Here is a 20,596-nt window from a genome sequence, read left to right as displayed (position 1 = left end):
GCTGCACAGCACAATAAGCCAATGTACTACTAAGGGCCAACCGCAAGATGGGGCTAAAGCTCCAACGTAATCTTAAATCCCTACTAGTGTTAATATAATTAATATTAAATATAATTTTTAACACATTGATACCTGTTTTCGGTATAATTCAATCATACTGTCCTAATACTAAGCATATTAACACATATTCATACTGTAGAAAGGCTAGTATGTTTTATGATTTAACAATTGTAATACCACAGGCAAACTGTGGTAAACACACACATCACACACATATTAACGCAGAAAAAGTAAGAAAATCCAAAATTTCTAAAAAGAAAAACTTCATACATGGTAACAGAAGCGCAGGATAAATGTGTCCAGTCAATGAGAAGCCCAAAGTAGACACTGTACCCTGTAATGTAAAACACTCTGCTCCCCCAGGCTACTCAGGAGTGAGACTGGGCATGAGATAAATACCTGGCTCAAAGAGAAGTAGTCAATCAAAGAGAGCTCACTGGTGTTGCATTTTCAACTCAATACCTCTCAGCACAGCAGATGCTTTAATCCACAATCAGAGCTCTGTGTTTTAGAGTGACCTACCTTTTTTCAAAGAAATGTGATAATGAGTCCCATGTGAAACATTTTTTAAAGCGTTAAGAGTATAAAGACAGATACTTTTCATTTTTTAAGCCTGACATTTTTTGCAAAAAAGATTTTATTTTATTTCTTTATTTCATATCCTCGTTTCAGCTGTTTCTGTCCATGCTTTTGTAATTTGAAAATAATTTTCAGTTACCATCATTCAGGTGAATTAAGGACATAATTAAAACAAGTAGGCAACATTAAAGCTTCTTATGAATAATATTGTTTTTTTTCTGTTGGTCAGTTGAAATTGGTTCATTCACTAGTTGATCCCTTGTACACAGAGCTTTAATGACATATAACACTGAAAAAATTAAATATAAGAAAACAAAAATAAGAAAGATAAGGTTTGTTAAAAGTTAACAAGTAAGTTAAAAGTGAAATTTATATTTTGTACATTTTGTGTTTGCATGAAGCAGTGACCCAACAGAAACTAAAGTATTCTTAGTTCTTTTCTGTTTTTCTTCTACTTTGGAGGGCTAAGTGAATTCTTCTATAGTGACAAACAGCAAACAGTCAACCACAGCCAGTCAGATACAGTTTCATCCTGAGATCCTACTCTTTAACTTTGTTACTTTTGAACACATTTCTTGTATGTAATCTATTTATTGGGTTATTCCTGTAGCACAGCATGGTAACCTTCAAACGGAATAGAAAAAGGAGCTGAGAATGTTAGCATGGACATAAAATAACGCCAATCAAGAAATAAAACAACACTGTTGTGGTTCCGATATCAGATATTCAGCTGTTTGAGGACTAACAGTGCTCATAGTATAGATAACAGCATGAAGAATGCGTACATTCTCGCAGGACCACGATAAAAAAAGAACAATTCTTTTGTCTCATAGTAACAGCTGGGAAAACTAATAGCAGCTATTGTATGAGAATGCAATCTTTAGCTATAAACAGACAGAAAAAAAATGAGAGCTCCCAACTTTCAGAGTCCTGTAGCCCCTTCATCACTGGTTTGAATCTGGGCTCTGTCATTAGTCAACAGCAGCCACTGTTTCCTGAGCAGAGCAACACAACACAATTCAAGAAAAAAGAACACAATGCATCAACAAAAAATATTGTTTATTTCTACCAATTAAGGTACAGTATACCCTTACAAACAGAAATACAAGGCAGTTTGATAGTATTAATAGTATGGGTATACCTGTTTTTCAATATAGCATTTAATAATGTTTTTAACTTCACATGAATGTAACAGGCTTTAGTAATTCATAGTTAATTGATTCCAGGATTTCATCCAGCCATTTCTTGAAACAAGTCAGTATCTGCTTCAGTAACATGACTGGGTAACTTCTTGAAGACTCCCATCTTTGTATAACAATTCTGTCCCCTTTTCTCTGTTTTAAGTGAACTTCTCTACAGTTTCAGCTGTCCAAGACCAAATATAGCCATTATTTTTAGTTGTTAGAATAGGACATTCCTTTAAACCTAGGAATGTATCTAGTTGGTAATTTTTGGCCTGATTTCAAATCAGCATTATCAAAATACTACACAATATTCTAAATTAGTTCTTACTAGTCCATTGTACAATTTTAACATCCTTTGATTTAAATGCTACACTTTAAATGCCAATGTAGCTCAACATTCATTCTGATTGATTGATTATTGGTTCTCCTCATTGTCTAGAGGATGATAGTAATTTGTCAATAGGTAGCTCCTTCATGTTCCCTGTCCTCTGTCTTATTTTTTTTAGTTTGTATTTCTGGTATGTGCATTTACCACTCAGCTATATCACTATTTGTCTCCATTAAATGCCACCTGACAAGTGATTACTGAGTCTTCAATTTGTCAAACTGTTTTTTGACATCATCTGCACATTGGACTAGTTCATTGACCATTCCAGAATCTAGATAATTCCAATCACTTTTCCTAATAACCCTCTTTGCTTTATTATTCAGATATTGTCAGCTGTGGTAGAGCCATTCCCTGTCTTTAAACATTCATTGGATTATCCCTGCAATAAATGTTTAAAAATAGAAGGAAGATGTTCAATTTCTACTGTAAGATAATTCATTGTGTATGTGGGGCACTACAGAAATGCAAGATTAGTGATTTTACTGATTGAAACTGAAAGAAAATAATAAAATATCTCTGTAGGTTAGTCTCTTAAACAAAGACATAGGTACTAGTGGGTAGGAGGCTGTAGATGCAGTGAGTGTTGAATACAGATCTTTAAAGCACAGACATGAATTTGTTGTTCCAGTTCTTGGGCCCATTTGGTAATAAAGAAGAGACCTGATGCTGTGGAACATAGAAGCAAACCGAGAACAAAAGGTGGTCATTTGATTGGAATGAATAGAAGACCAGTAGAAAAGTTACAAATCAGAGGAGGCTATTCTGCTCATCTAGCTCAATTGGTAGTTAGTAGTTAATTGATCTGAGTGTTTCACAGTGTTTCTCCAAAGAAGCCAGGGTATTGGGGCTTGTTCCATACTCTCATTCCATTTGGGTGACGAAATGCTTCCTGTTGCCAGTTTTAATTGCTCTTCCATGTAGTTTGCACTTGTGCCTTCTAATTCTTATTTCAGTATAAATTCTGAAGAATTCAGCAGGATTGCCTTAGATGATTGTGAATAATTTTATAATTTACTCTCAAAACCATCCATGTTGAAGACTAAAAAGATTCAGTGCCTTCAGCCTGTCAGTTTAGGGCATTCCCTTAAGCTCCAGAACCACAAAGAACAAACAGCAAAAATGTAGCTTCAGCAGGCTACTCTTGTAAAGCTGGTAACTTTAGCTAAAGTAGCTCAAACATTACTCCTTAGAAGTGTTATCTTTCATATCATGAAACAATGTAGTAAATATGAAAGCTGGCCTAATTCACAGTTTTAACACAGCGTAAATGTGGGTTTAAGTGAAAAAATAAAGCTGCCTCAAAATAAATGTATCCCCTGCTGGCCTTTCAACATCAATGTTGTGAGTTGTACTTCCATAAAATTGTTTAAAAAAATATTAAAACTCATAACATTGTAATCTATTTAATTCTATAAAACATCATTTATGAAAAGCCACAGGGGGAATGTTATTTGACTATCTGAAAATGTGCACATTTTTGTTTCATTGCTCAGCATTTGAGCCATATGTGGAGAAGGGAAGTGATACTTGCTGAGTTCCAGCAGGTCTGAAATTCAATTAGCAGTCTGACTCAAAAGCTTAAATAGTCAATGACAGTGCAAAAGTAAGTGATGTAGTAAGTCACTTTACCCAGGGCCGGATTTTGGTGTTTGTAGGCCCTATGTACTTTCACTCCAAAATGTACAAAAAGAGGGGTAAACACCAATGGAATTACATTGATTGACATGATGCACTTTAAACTATTCTAATGCTAAACCATGTGATTGATGGAGCAAGTCGAGCGACCATCACTTCGATAGTTTCTATCTAGTTTCTAGAACAGCCGCTAGATAGCTAGGAGCACCTACAGTTGATCGCAAGCATGTTGTGCCTACAGTGTCTAATGGGAAATCTGGCACTGACTTTACCCCATGATGACAAATATTGATCCACTGCCTTGCTTTGCTCTCCTCTGTTTTTGAAAAGTGACGCATGATATGTGAATTAAAGAAAGATTGCCACTCCTCATATGAACATCTTGCACATTTGTCTATTTATCAGTCCTGATATAGAAGCACAGATAGATCTGATTGATAAAAACAGGAGCAATAGTACTGTAGTGAACCAGCTTGTTCAAAATGAAGGTGGACAGTGGAAAAGCATTCACTATAGGCAATCAGAGACTGACATGCTAGTGGAGTGTTTCAATTATTTAATTTTCTATCCATCTACTGTATTTGTTGCAATTGTATTTCTTCAGTTACCTTTACTTCCCCATGAGGGATCAAGCATTGTACTGTAAGTGAATTGTACTTTATTAGGACTTCCTTGAAATGTCTATTTCTTCAATGAGTTTATCAATTATGTTATTTCCACAAAACTCATTAACAATATCAAATGTCTACTATCATTGCTATACAGTATATAAAGTTGTAGTGCTACACCATGTTTAATTTATTTAGACTGATATGACAGACAGTTGATATTCTTTACAGCAGAGATTCTCCAGTCCTGGATCAAGAAAGATCAAATCTAGCAGGTGTTGGAGGTCACCATTAAATAGTCTATTTCTTAATTCTTGGGAAACTTTCATCCCAATGAATGAATTTTTACTGGATGAAAAACAAAGCCTTAAGAAGTCCCTCCTAATTTGTTACTTATGGTTCACTGGGTTTAAATCAATCACAGATGTTTTCTGGTGGTCCTGCTGAAGTCTTGGTGACAGCAGATCAGTCCTGAATGCCCCAGTGGCATATGTAGTCCCAGAGCACGGATCCATGTTATCATTGCGTGTACGTTGGGATCTAACGATCCGTATGTCTCTCATAAAAGGAAGCATCATCTTTGTTGTTGTTATAGTCAGGCAGTAACGAGGAGTGTGGGAAGACCACATTGACTCTAACATGTTTTACAACCTCTCATAATATTATATTCACACAAGTTAATAATTATTAATAGTTAGTTGTGAAACTCTGTTACCTTTTTACAATGTTTCAGTAGATCTTAATAATCACATAAATTGCAAAATTAAGAGGGAAAACATCTACAAGAACTGTAAATGTAAGCTGCTGCTCTTGCTGGTATTTACATTAAGTACTAAGCATCATTTGTCCCTGAAGGTCTTACATTTGTGTAATTACAATATTTACTAATATGCAGTACATTTGTTTTAAATGGAAATTGGAATCTTTTAATATATTTAAACAGCTTCATTGTTCCATCCGATTCCTCTACAATTCACACTTTATTTTTTTTTTCCTAAAAGAGATAAATAAAGAATTATATCAGTTATTTTGTAACAGAAGCACAGCTCTTTAAATATGGACATACAGCATGTGAGTACTAGATGGCATACAGTAGTAATTTATTTATTACTTGTCTGTATAATTTTTTTTTTATTCGACAACCAGGGAATTTGATGAAAACACAGAAATGTAAAAAGGGTTACAGAAGAAATCTGTTAGATTGTTAAAATCTAACTGATCATGAAAATCTCAGTCATTTCTTGAATGTAAGAACATTAGAAACAGTAAAACTGAGAGGAGGCGTTTTGGCCATCTAGCCAGTATGGTAATTAACAGTTAATTGATCCAAGGATCTCATCCAGCTGTTTCTGAAAGATGCCAGGTGTTAACGCCAGGCTGTTAACAAACCCTGTGCAGCTCTCGAGACGAAGGCTAAGGTGTCCAAGACAGGAGGCGAAGAGTGGTCATTGTTGTAGACACATCATAATCAGAGAGGTGAGTGAAAGATGAAAGGAGAAGAAGAAAACACTAAATATCAGAGAATATGAATTATTCCAGACCTGCACATGCATGCCTCTGCACTGATCTCCTTAATTCTAAGTATGAAAAGAATGTGTTCCACCAACTAAGAAATCCTTGTCACCCCATTAAGTAAATTACTCCTTGCTTACTTTTTATCTACAGCACTGTTACAGGTCAAAGTATAATCCTGTTTATCCAGTGGCCCTCTCTAAGTATCTCATTGCACTATAACTCTGATACATTCCATATGGCAAAATCTTAAGCTGTGAAAAACAAGTCAACTGGAACCACAAAATTGAAAAAAAAAATTAAATCATTAAGGGAAAATGCAATGATAAGATTCAAAGGAGCACATATTGTATAAGCATGCTCGAAATTCCCCAAAAGCACTGTTTCTCATTTACACCCCTCTTATGTGGTCTTTGATTTCTGCTGAAAGCATAACATCATTGTGCAAATAATACGAATCATACTTTGACTTGAAGAAGCACACCTACTGCAGTTCAAAGCCAGGCACTGTCAACACAAATTCACTTTAATTTTCACTGCAGATACCCCCCTTGTGCTTGCTCAGGCAGTGATAGACTCCACTGTTGAATAATGGTGAAGCACGTATGTTTTTGAAAACTACGTTATAGTTTTCAGAGGGTGTGCTGCCACCTGACTCTGTGCCATAGTTTAGAATCTTTGTTGAATTATTGAATCGTCCTAGGTATTTTACTATTGTTTAAAATGTATATTTATTTTAAGATCAGATTCTCTTTGCATATTTTATGGGAAGATTCAACTTCATACATACGCTTAGATATCTTCTGACATGGTTATGGGAACAAACCTTGGGGATATGAGACTAGAATAATATTATAGGAGTAAAGGTGTTAGCAGCACTTGGCACAACATTTATCATTCCTATTATTGTTTGCTTATCTTGATCTACCAGGAATGATATCTGCAAAGAATTCTTTGTATTTATAGTGCTTCATACTGTGAAAAATGTGACAGACTTTGAAATGGAACATTGCACTGGTTTTGACTGAAATTATTTTGGGTCATACAGTATATCCCAACATCGGCACAGTAGTGCAGTGGTTAGCACTGCTGCCTCACTGCACTGGGTCCCTGGGTCCACGTTCTAGGGTGCTATCTGGATGGAGTTTGTATGTTCTCCTTGTGCTTGTTTGGGTTTCCTCTGAGTGTTCTGGTTTGCCTCCACAGCCCAACAACACAGGTTAATTGGCTTCTGGGAAAATTAGCCTAGTGTGAGTGTGTGCATATTTGTGTCTGTGACAGTGTGTGCCCTGCGATGGACTAGCGTCCCATTCAGGGTTTATTCTGCCTGTCTATCTGTTGCCGGGATAGGCTCTGGCTCCCCCATGACCCTGTATTGGATTAGAATCCAATACCTTTACCCTTTAAAGCGATTAGAAAATGAATGGATGGCTACCCCAACATACATTTAGGGACCTGCAACATTTATTTTTCATTGGCAGATTTAGACTCTTAACCTTCTGTGTACATTTTGCATGCTCTCCCTGTGTCTGCCCTGGTTTTCCACAGGTGCTCCAGTTTGCTCCCCCTCCCTGAGTTCATTCGTGTGTGCAACTTGTCCAGATCAGGGTGTAGTCCCGCCTTGCTCCCTAGGCTAGGATAAAAGTAGCACTGAAAACTTTAGGATAACAATATTATTTTAAAAGGAGACAAACTCAATATTCCTGATAGAATATACCTGATGACTTGATTATGGATGAGGATGGGGGTGGGGGAATGCAAGTGTGCTGGTTAGCATGTCTCACAGCTCTAGGGTCCTGCATCTATCTGTCTGTGCGGAGTCTGCATGCTCTCCCCATGTTTGTATCATTTCTTTGCACAGGTGTACCGGTTTCCTCTCACCTCCAAAACCTTGTTGGCTAGATTTGATTGGCTCCTCTACATTGTCCCTTTCTCTGTGACTCTGCAATTGACAAGCAGCCTGTTCAGGGGATGAGCAGTTCTGCTTTGTGCCTTATTCTTCAGGGACAGGCTTGGGCCTGCTGCAGCCTTCACCAGGGTGGGTACATTTCAAATAATAATGATATATGGGAGGAAAAGGGGAGCTGAAGAGTGCAGCTCTTTTTTTTTTTAAAACATTTTTTTAAAAAACATTATGGATCTCATTAGTAACGGTCACACTGGTAAATGGTAATTAAGCACTTCAATACTTATTATTAACTAACAAGCTCTTTGGCAAGCACTCATCAAATAATTCCTGCATACGCATTCCAAGGATATTCTTTGTCAAAATCAAGAGACCAGGCCTAAACAAATACAGGCAAACATTTTAAGTTAATTCCCATAACATCACAAAATATTTTCCTTTACTCTTGTTACATTGTGTTCTGGTGAAACGAAAGGTTTTAGCACAGGCTATAAATTTTTAAGCATGAAAATTTAGAAGAAAATATGTGGGAATTTTCTGTCCAGTTTTTTTTTTATCATTCCTTATGGACACAGTACGGTCCAGCAAACTAAAAGATTTACTGTAGGAAGCCTCAAGCTTCAAGTGTACTCTAATAACAAATTGCATAGTCCACTAGCTTACAAATAAAGGACTCAAGATCTTGCTTTTCTAGTAAAATTTTTGACCTGTATTATTAATTGAAATATATTTAATCATAGTGAAAACATACATTATTAATTACAATGTAACAACATTGATTGCTTCTGTCTGTTTGACACAGTATTCCCTAGACAAATTATTTGAAGTACAGTACTTCTGTGAACCACAAAATAAATTATAACTGTCTTGGAAAAGTGTCGGAACAATAAAAAAATATTAATTGTTTTGGATTACATATTCTGTAGATATGAGCAGCATGATGGGTCTTTCCAAGATGATGTGCTCTTTGCTTTCTATTCTGTGCAGGATGACTTTGCTTTAATTGACATACTGTATTGAATCTGAATGTTTTCATTCATTACATTCATTTAAAACAAAGACCACCCAAGGAAGTTACTGTACTGGACAGTTTATTAATGTGGCTGCTGGTAATTTTAAATATATAAACCCAGACCCAGAAAAATCAAGAATTTTTCAGCCCACAGCTCGGGAGACTCAAGGAAAGCTTGTTAAAGTGTTCATAATGCACCAGTATTGACTGTGCCCTCCAGCATGTTCTTCACACTCAGCACAGACCAGGTCTGGAGGTCACAGATGGAAACTGCACTCAGGACTATGAGCTTTCCTGTAAACATTTTTCAGTGTTTGAAATACTGTGTAATGGACATACTGCTGAGTCACACTGTGGAAATTACTGGAAAAAAACAGGAGAGTCTTTGACAGACTTCACAGGTCATTAATATACAAGTAATAACAATCCAATAAAACAAATCATTGGGCCCAATGACCGCCTATGCTCTTAGACCCTAAAAGACCTACTACATTTTGAAAGTTTAAAATGATTAAAGTGAATTTACTGGTAATACTAGACATGTATATTGTACACAAAAAAATCTCTTGGTTTAGCCTGCAAAACGGAACATCTTTCACTAGTGATTCAGAAATTACAGGAGCCAAGCTTCCAAAACATTTCTAACCATAGAGTTTTTTATTTCTTGTCTTTCTTGTGTCCTTGTCCTTGTGTCAGTAGCATCGGCTATTCCTGTCTGGCTTGTATTGTGACATTCTGGCAGCAAGCTTACATTTTTTTTCCTTCTCTCTTTTTTTATTGTGTACATACAGTACATTCTATCTCCTGTGTTTTCTTTACTTTATTTGGTCAAAACCAAATAATTGTGGTGGACACAATATAAACTATTCACAGTTCTTAGTCTCAGAAAACTGGCACAGGTTAGAAGTGTACAGCTCCATACAGAAAAGTTTTGAAGCCGGTGGACTAGATTAGTAGAAGGCCACATGACCCACAAGTGGATGTGCTGTTATTGTAATGTTCTGCCTCCTTTCACAAGAAAAGTGGCAATGACTGATGTCACTTCTTCACTTCAGTAAAACAAAAGATGACTTTAATATGCTATCCTGTGAAAAAAAACATAATTTCTATATTTAATATTAACCTCACCTTTCTTTTTTTTGGTAGATTTGAGCTTCTTGGTATTCTTAAAGATTCCACCAAATGTATCCTCACTCATCTGGGCTGTGACGTTAATTTTTAAGCAAGGTAATTTAGCTGTACAGTAAAACATAACAATTAATAAAAATACTGGGTCAGATATCTATACAAATGAACTAGGTAAAGTTGTTTTACAGTATGTTATAATTTAGTTGACCTAATATAAACAAATGGACAAAAAAATTTAACCTGTGGAAAGTTTTGAAGTACAATCTGCCAAATATCCTTAGCAGCTGAAGCTTCAAAATCATTTTGTGAACTAGATCACCGGGCCTCAAAGAACACTGTGATATCCTTTTCTAGCACAGAAAATTTACACAATCCACTTTCTGTCTCTGCAACATTTATTCCTAACCACAGCAAAACAAACACAAAATATTCAAAATGGATTATGGGTTAAAAGGAATAAAATAAAAGTTAAGTCATACACTGAAACAATAAAATGTATGGTGAATTTGGGTTCGTAAAACAATGGTTAAAGATTCCACCAAATGTATCCTCACTCATCTGGGCTGTGACGTTAATTTTAAAGCAAGGTAATTTAGCTGTAAAACAGCTAAATTACACAGGTTGACAGGTTGTGCTGTGTCACCTGTTGTGTTCCTTGAAAAATTGGCTTGTTACCAGGAAGTTTCTGATTCAAGCCCAATGACCGTGTCATTGACTCACTGTTATCCTGTGTAATTCATTGACTGACCTTGTTTTCTGTGCCTTAGATAATATACAGTATAAGCAGACACAAAAATGACTTTACACCTGCAAGTGCAGATGCATGGTTTGCACCTCAATCTCCTTAAGTTGTTTTGGGCTAAATGGGTGATTTTGATTAATGAGGGTATAGTAAACAGAGTAATACAGTACATCGATACCTTCTTTTCTCTCCTTCAGGGTTTCCAGGATGAGCTTGCCACAGAGCTCTCCAATACTGTTATCATCTAAATCCAGCTCTATCAAATGACCTGAAAACTTGATGAGCCTAGAAACAACAGAAAAAATCAGAAAATACACCCAATACATGTGTTCTTGTTACTTTCATTATATTTGTTCAAAGGAAACAGTTGTATTAATTCAATATGCATTTACATATTCAGATATGGATGTCTTACTGTCAGAAATTTTAGACTGTGTCTGTATTTGTTTTTTGTCATAGGCTGATGGGACTGCAAGAAACTGTCTGTTCACATATTACATATTGTATTTTACTGCACTCTACAGCAATGTGGTGGACAGGACCTAGAAGTAGAACAAAGTGAAATAGTGGGATCTTCAAATACAAACAGATTAATCCAGCTGTGAAAACCTGAGCAAGAGTTTGGGTAACTTAATTGTCAGGTCCTCAATGAGGAGGAGGCAGAAGCTGTCAGAATCTCAACATGCTGCCAACAAGCTGTCAGTATCTAGTCATGAACTAGATCTCCAGATCTCCACCATGCTCACTTTCTTGACTCACTTTCACTATGCTCTCACCTCCTCTTGAGCATGTACAGTATAATGTGGAATTTCAGAGAAAATTACTTGCTTTGGGCACCTGCCAATAGATATTTAGATGTCACGCCCAACCCAGTTAAGTTGATGTGATGTTTGATCATTGCTTCAATGCATGTTGTGTTTGTTTGTGAAAGGCATAATTTATGTTTTTTTTTGTTTTCTGACAATATTTAAAAGATCTTTCACAAGCAGTATTGATGATATTTTTCCAGGACCTTGTGGGGTCTTCTGGATGTTGTCCATGTCTAAGCTTTGAACAGTAGAGGGGGGTAACACCTGCTGGATAGACCATCATATGAGATGGGTTCAAAGTCTCACATACACTTCTCATTTTTTCAGTAGTATAGCAAGGGGTCTTGAATAAATGTTCACAGAACCAACAAGTAAGAATGTATAAGGCATGTGTTATTGCTTTATTCTGGCTGACAGTAATTACATGTTTTTTTAATGATATAAATGTCTTTCTATTTAAGGGCAAGGATAGCTCTGTTTGAGTTGGATCTTTCTGCATCATTCCTGGAACTGATAGATGCATGTGAACAATTGCATGCTTAATAAGGATATTTTGGGTTTTGTGCAAGGTTTTATTTTCCCTATAGTGATACTCACTGACAAATAACTTGGGCAAACTTCAGTGGGCCAGTAATCCCTTCCTTTCCATTGTCATCAATTCCATTATCAGCCAGATGTAACTTTGCTAACCAGGGTCCAATTTCTGGAGGTTTTGCAATTTTGCTCTTCTTTCCTTTGAAAATCCAAGAACACCTAATCAATGACAATTTGTTTTCTATTTGCTTCTGTCATACACAAAACATGAAGCTTAATAGCAATCTTTAATCTCAGATTCTCTTTCTGCCTTCAACACAACTAAAACATTCAGAATTTCATTTAGAATGACATACAATGCATGTAAAAAAGAGCTAATATTTATTTTGTAAAACATAGTTTAGACATGACCCACTTTATCCTCTGTGATTCTGAGAAAAAGCAATTAACAGGTTCTTTTTTGCACATATAAAATCTTACTTCTCAAAGTTAATAGATTTTCCATGTAGAATGTCAAATTAATAACAGATCTTAGTCTGTTTAGTTTATTTATTTTTGGATCCATGGATTTTTAGTAATCCTTCTGCTTACAGAATGGACAGCACAGGATGTTGAAGCATGTTTGCTTTTGGACTTATATTCATTTAAAACATATGAGAATTGTTTTTCTGATCAGTACTTAACCTCATTTTGAGGCTTATTTACATACTATTAAGTTCTTTTAATTTACTAAACATGTAATTCAATATGCAGTACAAGTTTAGGGAACAGGAAATTATAACTTGTCACATGTATATCATAGTTGCATATTTCCAGCAACTTCAGAAAAGCAAAAAGCAAAAAGACAGATATTCTTTGTTTCTTAACTAAAGCCTTAATTAACTTAACATTCACTGTTTTACTTAGTATTGCCTTAGCTGGCAAGCTACCCTTCATATTACTGGAAAGACATTTGTCCAGCCTACTGCACAGCATTGTACTTCAACAAGAATAATTACCTTTTGCCTTTTTTTTCTTTTTCACAGAAGTTCCTGGCCTTGTGGTACTTTTACTTTCAAGGTTTGAACTTACAGAGGCAACATCCGCACGTTGACCTAAGCATGAAAGTGAAATATTAGGTCAATGACTGTTATCTGGTTCAGGTTACAATGCAGCCTGGCCCTTGGTTCTGTCTGCTTCCATTCTGTGTAAACATCCATATAGCACACCGCATGTGGGCTGTGAGCCTGGATTACAATCCGCATTTCCGCAACACTACCTACTGTACCAGCCAAGCACCACAGCTCAAAATATGTTTGACATCCTTCAGAAAGACTCACAATCTTTTTTAAAAAACCCTAAAAATTGAGAACTTGCATGACTTTTCTGTGCATCTGCTAATATTGTATTCTTCATTGTTGCTCTCTGTTAGCCATGTTTCTGTGATGCCAATTACACAATAAAAACCAGACAATACGGTTACTGTCACGATTGTAGTCCCTCCCACTTAAGGGCGCTCTGACTCTTCCTTGTTTTGCCACATTCCCCGCACCTGTTCCTTATTCCAGCCTCTTTTCAGTTCCCCCTTAAAAGGCAGACGCTGACACTAATCAGGGCTCTGCACTAGTTTCCGCGTCATGCGAGCCCGGGTCCTGGATGTGTCTGGCTCCGTTATGTTTTTAACTTCCTGTTCCTGTTCCTGTTCCTGTTCCTGTTCCTGTTCCTGTTCCTGTTCCTGTTCCCCCTGCCGGTCCCGACCCGGTTCCCGTTTTTAATCTCCTGGATGGATCGCCTGGCCATGGACTTATGCTTGTTTTTGGCTATCTCTTTGGACTCGTCCCTGGATTTATTTGCCTCGCTACACCTTCCCCGACCACCAGCACTCCTTGGACATGCCCCCTTATTTTTATTCCCGTATCCTGCATGACTTTTTCCTACTGTTTCCTCACTTTTCCTTGGATCGTGTCCTCTGCATAGGGTCTGGAAAGAACTGTTTGTGACAGTTGCTAGTACAGTAGTTCAGGTGGGTTGGTGCGTCAGCATGCGTAGCTCACACCCAAAGGAGGGTCCACAGCCAAAACGTTGTTTTCTTTCTTCTCTTTTCAGTATGGAATAAAGCTATTACTTGTAGCTTCTATTTCTTGAATTTCTCCTAATAGTCCTGCCATTTAAGTAAATGCACCTATTTACCTGGTGAACTGATGTTGTCGTCTTCCCTTGGGATGCCTTTTTGATTCTTTTCTTTATATACTCCATCTGCCATAAAGATGTTTGGATTCTCCCCCTTCCATTCTAGTTCAAATGGTTTTGAATTTCACAGTAGATGCTTGACCCTAGCCTGGCTCATTCAGCAGTAATCCATTATACTTGTACAGACGGTCTTTGCCTCCTGATGGAAGCACACACTCCTATAAGCTGGTTAGGCTAATAATCAGAAGCTGATCTGACATCTCTAGTCCATCTGGAAAAAGGCTCATGCTCTCTGTGGATCATTAGGGATTTAACCCTTTGAAAACAAGACTGTAAACCAGGAACACAGTTTTCCAATTTAAATGAGCTGCCCTCCATCATTTTTACTTTTGTCATATCAGTGCTTCACAAATAAAAGTGTTCTGTCTACCATCATTCAACCAAATTCACTAACACTACATATATATATATATGTGTATGTAGGATTCTGCATTCACTGGCCACAATATTGAACATTTATATTGAATACTACATCCAGTCAAATGAACAGACTTCATCAGTGGCTGGTAATGTGTGGTCGAATATACAGTAGGAGCATGACAGACTTCCTTTGCCTGGACAATTCCCAGATCTCAGTCTGACTGAAGCCTAGCTTGAAACTTGAATACGGATGGACTGCGCAGTTTAATTGTACACACCATTATCCTCAACATAACTTCAAATTAAGATGGTCCTGCAAACAGAATGGGATTGAACTATATAGAAAATATTTTAAACGTTTGTGTCATGTCCTCTCCAGCTGTTCTTACTCTTGCAGAGGACCACTGTGTTATTCAGTGTGGGTTCATAATATTTTGTCTAGTATGATTGTAATTTTGCCTGTGTTTTAGGTGACTATAAAACGTGTGGTTATAGAGAGCTATGACTCAAACACTCGTAATATTTTAGGAAAACTGTTATTGCATAATCAGTAAGTGTGTGACATTTAGTTTCTCCCCACTTCCACTTAGTCACAGATTTTACCGAGAAACAGCTCTTTATAGTTGACATTTACAAGGGGTCTCAACCACAATAAAGAAAGAAAACAAAATTTTTACTCAATGTGTTTTTTATAATATGGATATGGCTATTCGTATTCTGTGTTTATTTTTTATCCCTTTAAACTTACCATGAGCCAAATCTGTTTCTCACTTAAAAACACTAAAACTACTAATTACAAAGCAAAGCAGCTGCTTTTCACTTAACATCACAGTTGCTGAGAGTTTAACCTTATCAATCCTTCAGGAGAGTGTACAGTAGTGTACAGGTGACACTGATCACTAATCCCAATGCCTGTCTACTTGCATTTCTGCCCTGCAGTTTCACAGTTTTGCTCAGACAGGATTTCTATGGTGTGGATTAATTCTTACCAGGGCAATGAATACTTTCCACTTGACTGCTAATTACTTTTTAGTAGGGGACAAGGGGTTGGAAGATAAAAACAGCATGTGAACCATATTAATCAGATATACCCACATGTTCATTCTAGTACAGGGATGAATACATTAGTAAATACTGTAGAACCATCTTTTAAATCCTTCACATATGAAGGTTTTCATCTCTGTCTAATAAAAACACACACCTCCCCAGGACTGAAAATATGTGGAAGAGCACACATGCCTGTTGACCATTCACAGATGTTAATGCATTATTTAAACCAAGTGTTAAAAAGCAAATATTAAAATGTTATGTTGATGTTTATCAACAAATACATTTACGGGCATTAGCTGATATTAAGCAGTCTACATTCCTGGATCAACGAATAATTGACTTAAGCCATCTTTATTACTTTGTATGAGCTCTGCGTACTTGGCTAATATGTTTGCCACCATCCACACCTGCCCTGCAGCTGTGAACAAAGGATTTATTTGTTTGATAAGATTGGATAAAGCTGCTGTTCATCATAAACAGCAGGTGGATGTACAGCAGCACCTAACATCCAGGTGGAAGCTGCACATTGGTGGTGGTGGAGGGGAGTCCCCATTGCCTGTAAAGCGCTTTGAGTGGAGTGTCCAGAAAAGCGCTATATAAATGTAAGCAATTATTATTATTATTATTATTATTATTATAAAAAAAAACAAGCTGAGTCCTGCATTCCAGTAATTGTTACAGTACACAAGCAAGGTGTCATAAAGAGGGGGATACCCCTGTATGACCAATCCTTTTGTTCAAAGTCAAGTGAGAAGGAAATATTGAATATTATAGTGGCAAGAAATGTAGGTGCCCCTAAAACGCTGCCTACTGAAAGTGGGTCTGATTCTCTTATGAAGTGATAATACAGTACGATCCTGGCTCTCAGTATGCAATTCATAGGATCACTGGTATGTATTCAAAGAATCTGACTTAAAATACATCTCTCTTAAAATAAAAAAGTAAAGTGTTGAAAGGCTACTTATAGCTACAGCTCAGCATCAAAGTTATGGTCAATCCTTCACTGAAATCTGGTTACTTTGATATTTCAAATACTGTATTAACAAACAACAATATTATTTGTTGAAGTCTGTGAAAATGTTTTAAACTATAATCATTGCACATTCAAACCTTTGTTTAGACTACTTTCCATCTGTTTAAAACACACAAATATCCAACTACTTTTGCAAAGAGCAATTGTAATTATAACTGTTCTTTACAGGATGATGAAATCTTGAAAGTAGTGTCTTTACTAGGAAAGAGAGCCTATATACCCTGCCTGTTATTTGTGCACTTAGATATCCAGAGACTGAAAAACAATGTGTAGATGTATTAGCATTGAATTGACAGTAATTAGGTAACCATCAATTTTAAAACATGCCTGAGATTAGGACAACTGAGCTTGACCTGGATATAAACATTGCTTTAGGGGCGTCATAAGCAGGCTGCTTTTTATTTTGATTTGAAAAGGCTTAGATGTTCAAGATCAACTATTGTCCAGTTCAGTTATTGGCTTTGAATGGATTAATCCTGTTTTATTGGATCATATGCCTATTTTCAAAGTCCTGGTTCCTGAAGTTCTCCTCACTGGAAAATAATACCTTACCTAAAGCAACATTCTCAGCATATTCCGCCATCTCCCTAACCAGGTCTGCCGAACCTTCACTTTGTAATTCATTACCATTTACATACAGGTCTCTAAAAAGAAAAGAAACAAAATATGATGTGATTGTGATGATAATTTTAAAAGTCAATTATTTACCAGAATTGAAATCAAGTATTACAAATGAGTAAACAGATAAGGGCAACATGAATTACTGTGGAAAGCGCACTAGAAATCGAATTGTCATATTTTTAAGCAGCGCTGCTTTAGTCCACTCATATGAATAAATGGGCACCTGCTACTTCAATTATTTAAATTGCAATAAATCAAAATATATTCACGGGGGCATTTTATGCTCCCAGTTCATGCAAATGTACAGAATCCACACATTTGTCTACTGTACCTAAACTCTAGCACTATAAGACGAATAAGTTTAAGAACAACTTTAACTTTTAAAGAAGCCAATAAAAGGAAAACAAAACCCACCTTATTGCACTTTTTGTGACAAGTGCAGCAAGCAGAGACCCGCTACCTGGGCCTAGATGACAGTAACACAAACTAAGAGAAACAACTTGATTGTTTCCTGCAAGTCCATGCAGCAATCCTTGTACACCCTCTTCTCCAAAACTGCAAGAAGAAAGTGTTACATGTGATGCCATTTCAATTACTCTCTTACAATTGATGTCAGGTAAACTGTCTCTCGATAAACTATTAACAGAAGCCTATAGTAAAAACATAATGAAAAAAAAGAAAAAAACAGATGGGAAACTTACAAGGCCAACAGGAAAGAAGGGATTTGCCATTACCAGTTTTTATTTCATTAGATATCCTATTTTACCTAAATAAATAATCATACACTGTATATTATGACAAACTGTTTGGGAAAATAAATAAGCTCCTGCACTTCTTTCTCTGCACTCAAGTTAAATAAAGCACCCTATCCAGAAAAAAACACACCACAACTACACAAAATAGGGAACTTCCACATGTACTGTATCTTTGAAGAGAACCACATTGGAGAATTTCTTCAATGTCACAGAGGTTGCATAAATCGTGGCCTAGCTGGATTAAATACTAACATAAGATGAGTGTAGTTTTTGTTTGTCAGTGGAAATTAGTAAATTGTTTCGAGGCTTCATTTGAAGCAATACCATTTAACAACATTTTCTTATTGATAATTTTCTCTAAAATCACTTTATATGCCTGTTAATATTTGGTCCTACTTTAAGATCTATACATTTTCATCCAAAGTTCTTCAGCTCTCTTTTAAAACTAACGTGTAGCAAATCAAATAGTTATTTGTTAGCTGATTACCTTCCAGAAAAATTGATATTCTGGTCTTTGTTTCTAATTTTGTAAATAACAAAAAGCAGCAAAGTATTAAAGGAGGTAGATCACACATGGAACACTATGGAGGTTGGTGATATTACCCCCATCATATCTTGATTGTACATCTGTAGATGCAGGTAGTCTACTGTAGATAAAACAAACATCTACATTTTAAAAGAACCTAATTTGGGAAATTAACAATCCTGGATATTGCTGAGACATAATTTCCCTCTTGTAATGAATGATGTCCTTGATATCATAACTATATTAAATATTCATTATTCTCTGGATTGATCAATTTATCACATCTAGTATAGGTTATAAATATGCAAGATTACAATTAAGACGCTTTTTATGTGCATCTAAAGAACTGACATTCAATTCATAGTAGCACATACAGTACGCAGTAAGTAGCAAGAGAACTCTAATTTTGGCATCAGATCATACTTCAATGCTCTGTGGTACCATAAATCAGTTGCTGCATATTTTTCCACCACATCCTTATGAGATTATGGAGGCATGTAGCTCCATCCTGGTCAGAACCCAAAATAAAATCAGAAGAACATTGACCTGAAGCTGTGATGCATGCCTATCACGATATTCATTCCTCACAGCAGAAACATAACACAGAACACTATATTTAATATACTGCTTTATGTTTCAGATTATATTTGATATCTGAGAAGTGTTTTTCATCTTCTGCTAAAGTATTATGCATGTAATGAAATGAATGCTGAAACAATCTACATCAAATCATCTAACATAACCCAGCAAATACTGTACTTACGTATTATAGTCTAGATTAAGAGAAGTCAATGAGCTGAGGTTAACTGCTTTCCCAAGTCTTTCCATGGACCATACATCGAGTCCACAGTCCAGCAGCTCGAGATGAGTAAATGGGTAAACCGTGCGCCCCCTCTTTTCGAGAATTATGGACTGTATAACAAAAAAGCATTGAAGGAAAAATACAGTTTCTTTGTATGGTAAATATAAAGTACACAGCAAACATTAAGCAATTGTCCAGATTTCTTCCTGTGACAACATTGCAAGTACATTACTGATCTGGTATAGCAAATGCTCTGCTCCCTCTTCAGATGGCACTGGATTCTACTTGTGCAGTTTTGCACATATGTGGTCTCTTCATAACATAAAGTCTGCTTCCGGGGTAGTCAACTGTGGCATTTCCATTTTATTACAGGACGTTGAACCATTCGATTAATTTAATTATCGAATTGATCCTTATGAATGAATGCTCTAATCTACCATGATTTTCTCCAGGTTAAATGGCTCCCTGATAATGTATGGTTAACATAAGATTTGTAAGATCTATTTCCAACTTGTGTATGTGTCATGAGTCTGAGGTTACAGGTGTATTCTGTTAAAATCAAAGATGCGTACATCACATTTTTGTCCCTAGAAGTATGCTAAACTAACAGGCTAAAGGATTTTCATGGGCTAGTTAAGAGGCTTTCATTGCAAGGGTAACTTAAAAACCTTAGCCAGGGAATGCAGGTTACTTATCACAAGGGCTCACTTATCATTCTGGACATTTCATGCTTGCAAAGACATTTACATTAAACACAATGCACATGCAAACAATTTTCCACAGGAGTTCAAAAATTTATGTAAACAGTTATTGCATTGGGGGAACGGGCAACCACTTTTTCACAGTTGAATGTTACGAAAATGTTCGTTATGCAGTACAGATAAATTTGTAAATGATTTAATTGGCATAATAACAACATAATTACATAAAGACCATCAGATAAAGTTTATTTTCAAAATGGTCATAATGAAATGTTTAATTTTTAAGGGATTGCAGGCAGTTTAAATAAAAAAAACTATACTGTAGTTGTCCATTTAACTACAGAGTTTCTGGGCTTACTCAGCATGTGAGTCTTTCAGTGAAATTTAATTATTCAGCTGGCAATTGGTAGGATCAATGCAAC

At 36.3% G+C, this 20,596-nt stretch overlaps 1 protein-coding gene across 5 annotated transcripts in view; it reads right to left on the bottom strand.

Moving 5' to 3' along the window:
* Positions 1-1,681: 1,681 nt before the first annotated feature.
* LOC148676799 (uncharacterized) overlaps positions 1,682-20,596 on the bottom strand; it is a 35,186-nt gene continuing 16,271 nt past the window's right edge. For 2 of the 5 annotated variants that reach the window (XM_088613315.1, XM_088613348.1), the window contains 7 exons: positions 19,435-19,583; positions 17,805-17,945; positions 17,322-17,413; positions 13,096-13,191; positions 12,161-12,296; positions 10,933-11,039; positions 1,682-10,120 (listed from right to left, as the gene is read on the bottom strand). In XM_088613315.1, the coding sequence (XP_088469441.1) occupies positions 9,957-10,120; positions 10,933-11,039; positions 12,161-12,296; positions 13,096-13,191; positions 17,322-17,413; positions 17,805-17,945; positions 19,435-19,583 (885 nt within the window). In that variant the 3' untranslated portion in view covers positions 1,682-9,956. The remainder of the gene's footprint in view (positions 10,121-10,932; positions 11,040-12,160; positions 12,297-13,095; positions 13,192-17,321; positions 17,414-17,804; positions 17,946-19,434; positions 19,584-20,596) is intronic. The other 3 variants (XM_088613338.1, XM_088613319.1, XM_088613328.1) reach the window with 3 other exon arrangements.

This window comes from Lepisosteus platostomus, chromosome 2, assembly GCF_059453375.1.
Source record: "Lepisosteus platostomus isolate fLepPlt1 chromosome 2, fLepPlt1.hap1, whole genome shotgun sequence".
Lineage (NCBI taxonomy): Eukaryota > Metazoa > Chordata > Actinopteri > Semionotiformes > Lepisosteidae > Lepisosteus > Lepisosteus platostomus.
This window is presented reverse-complemented; position numbering and strand designations above follow the sequence as displayed.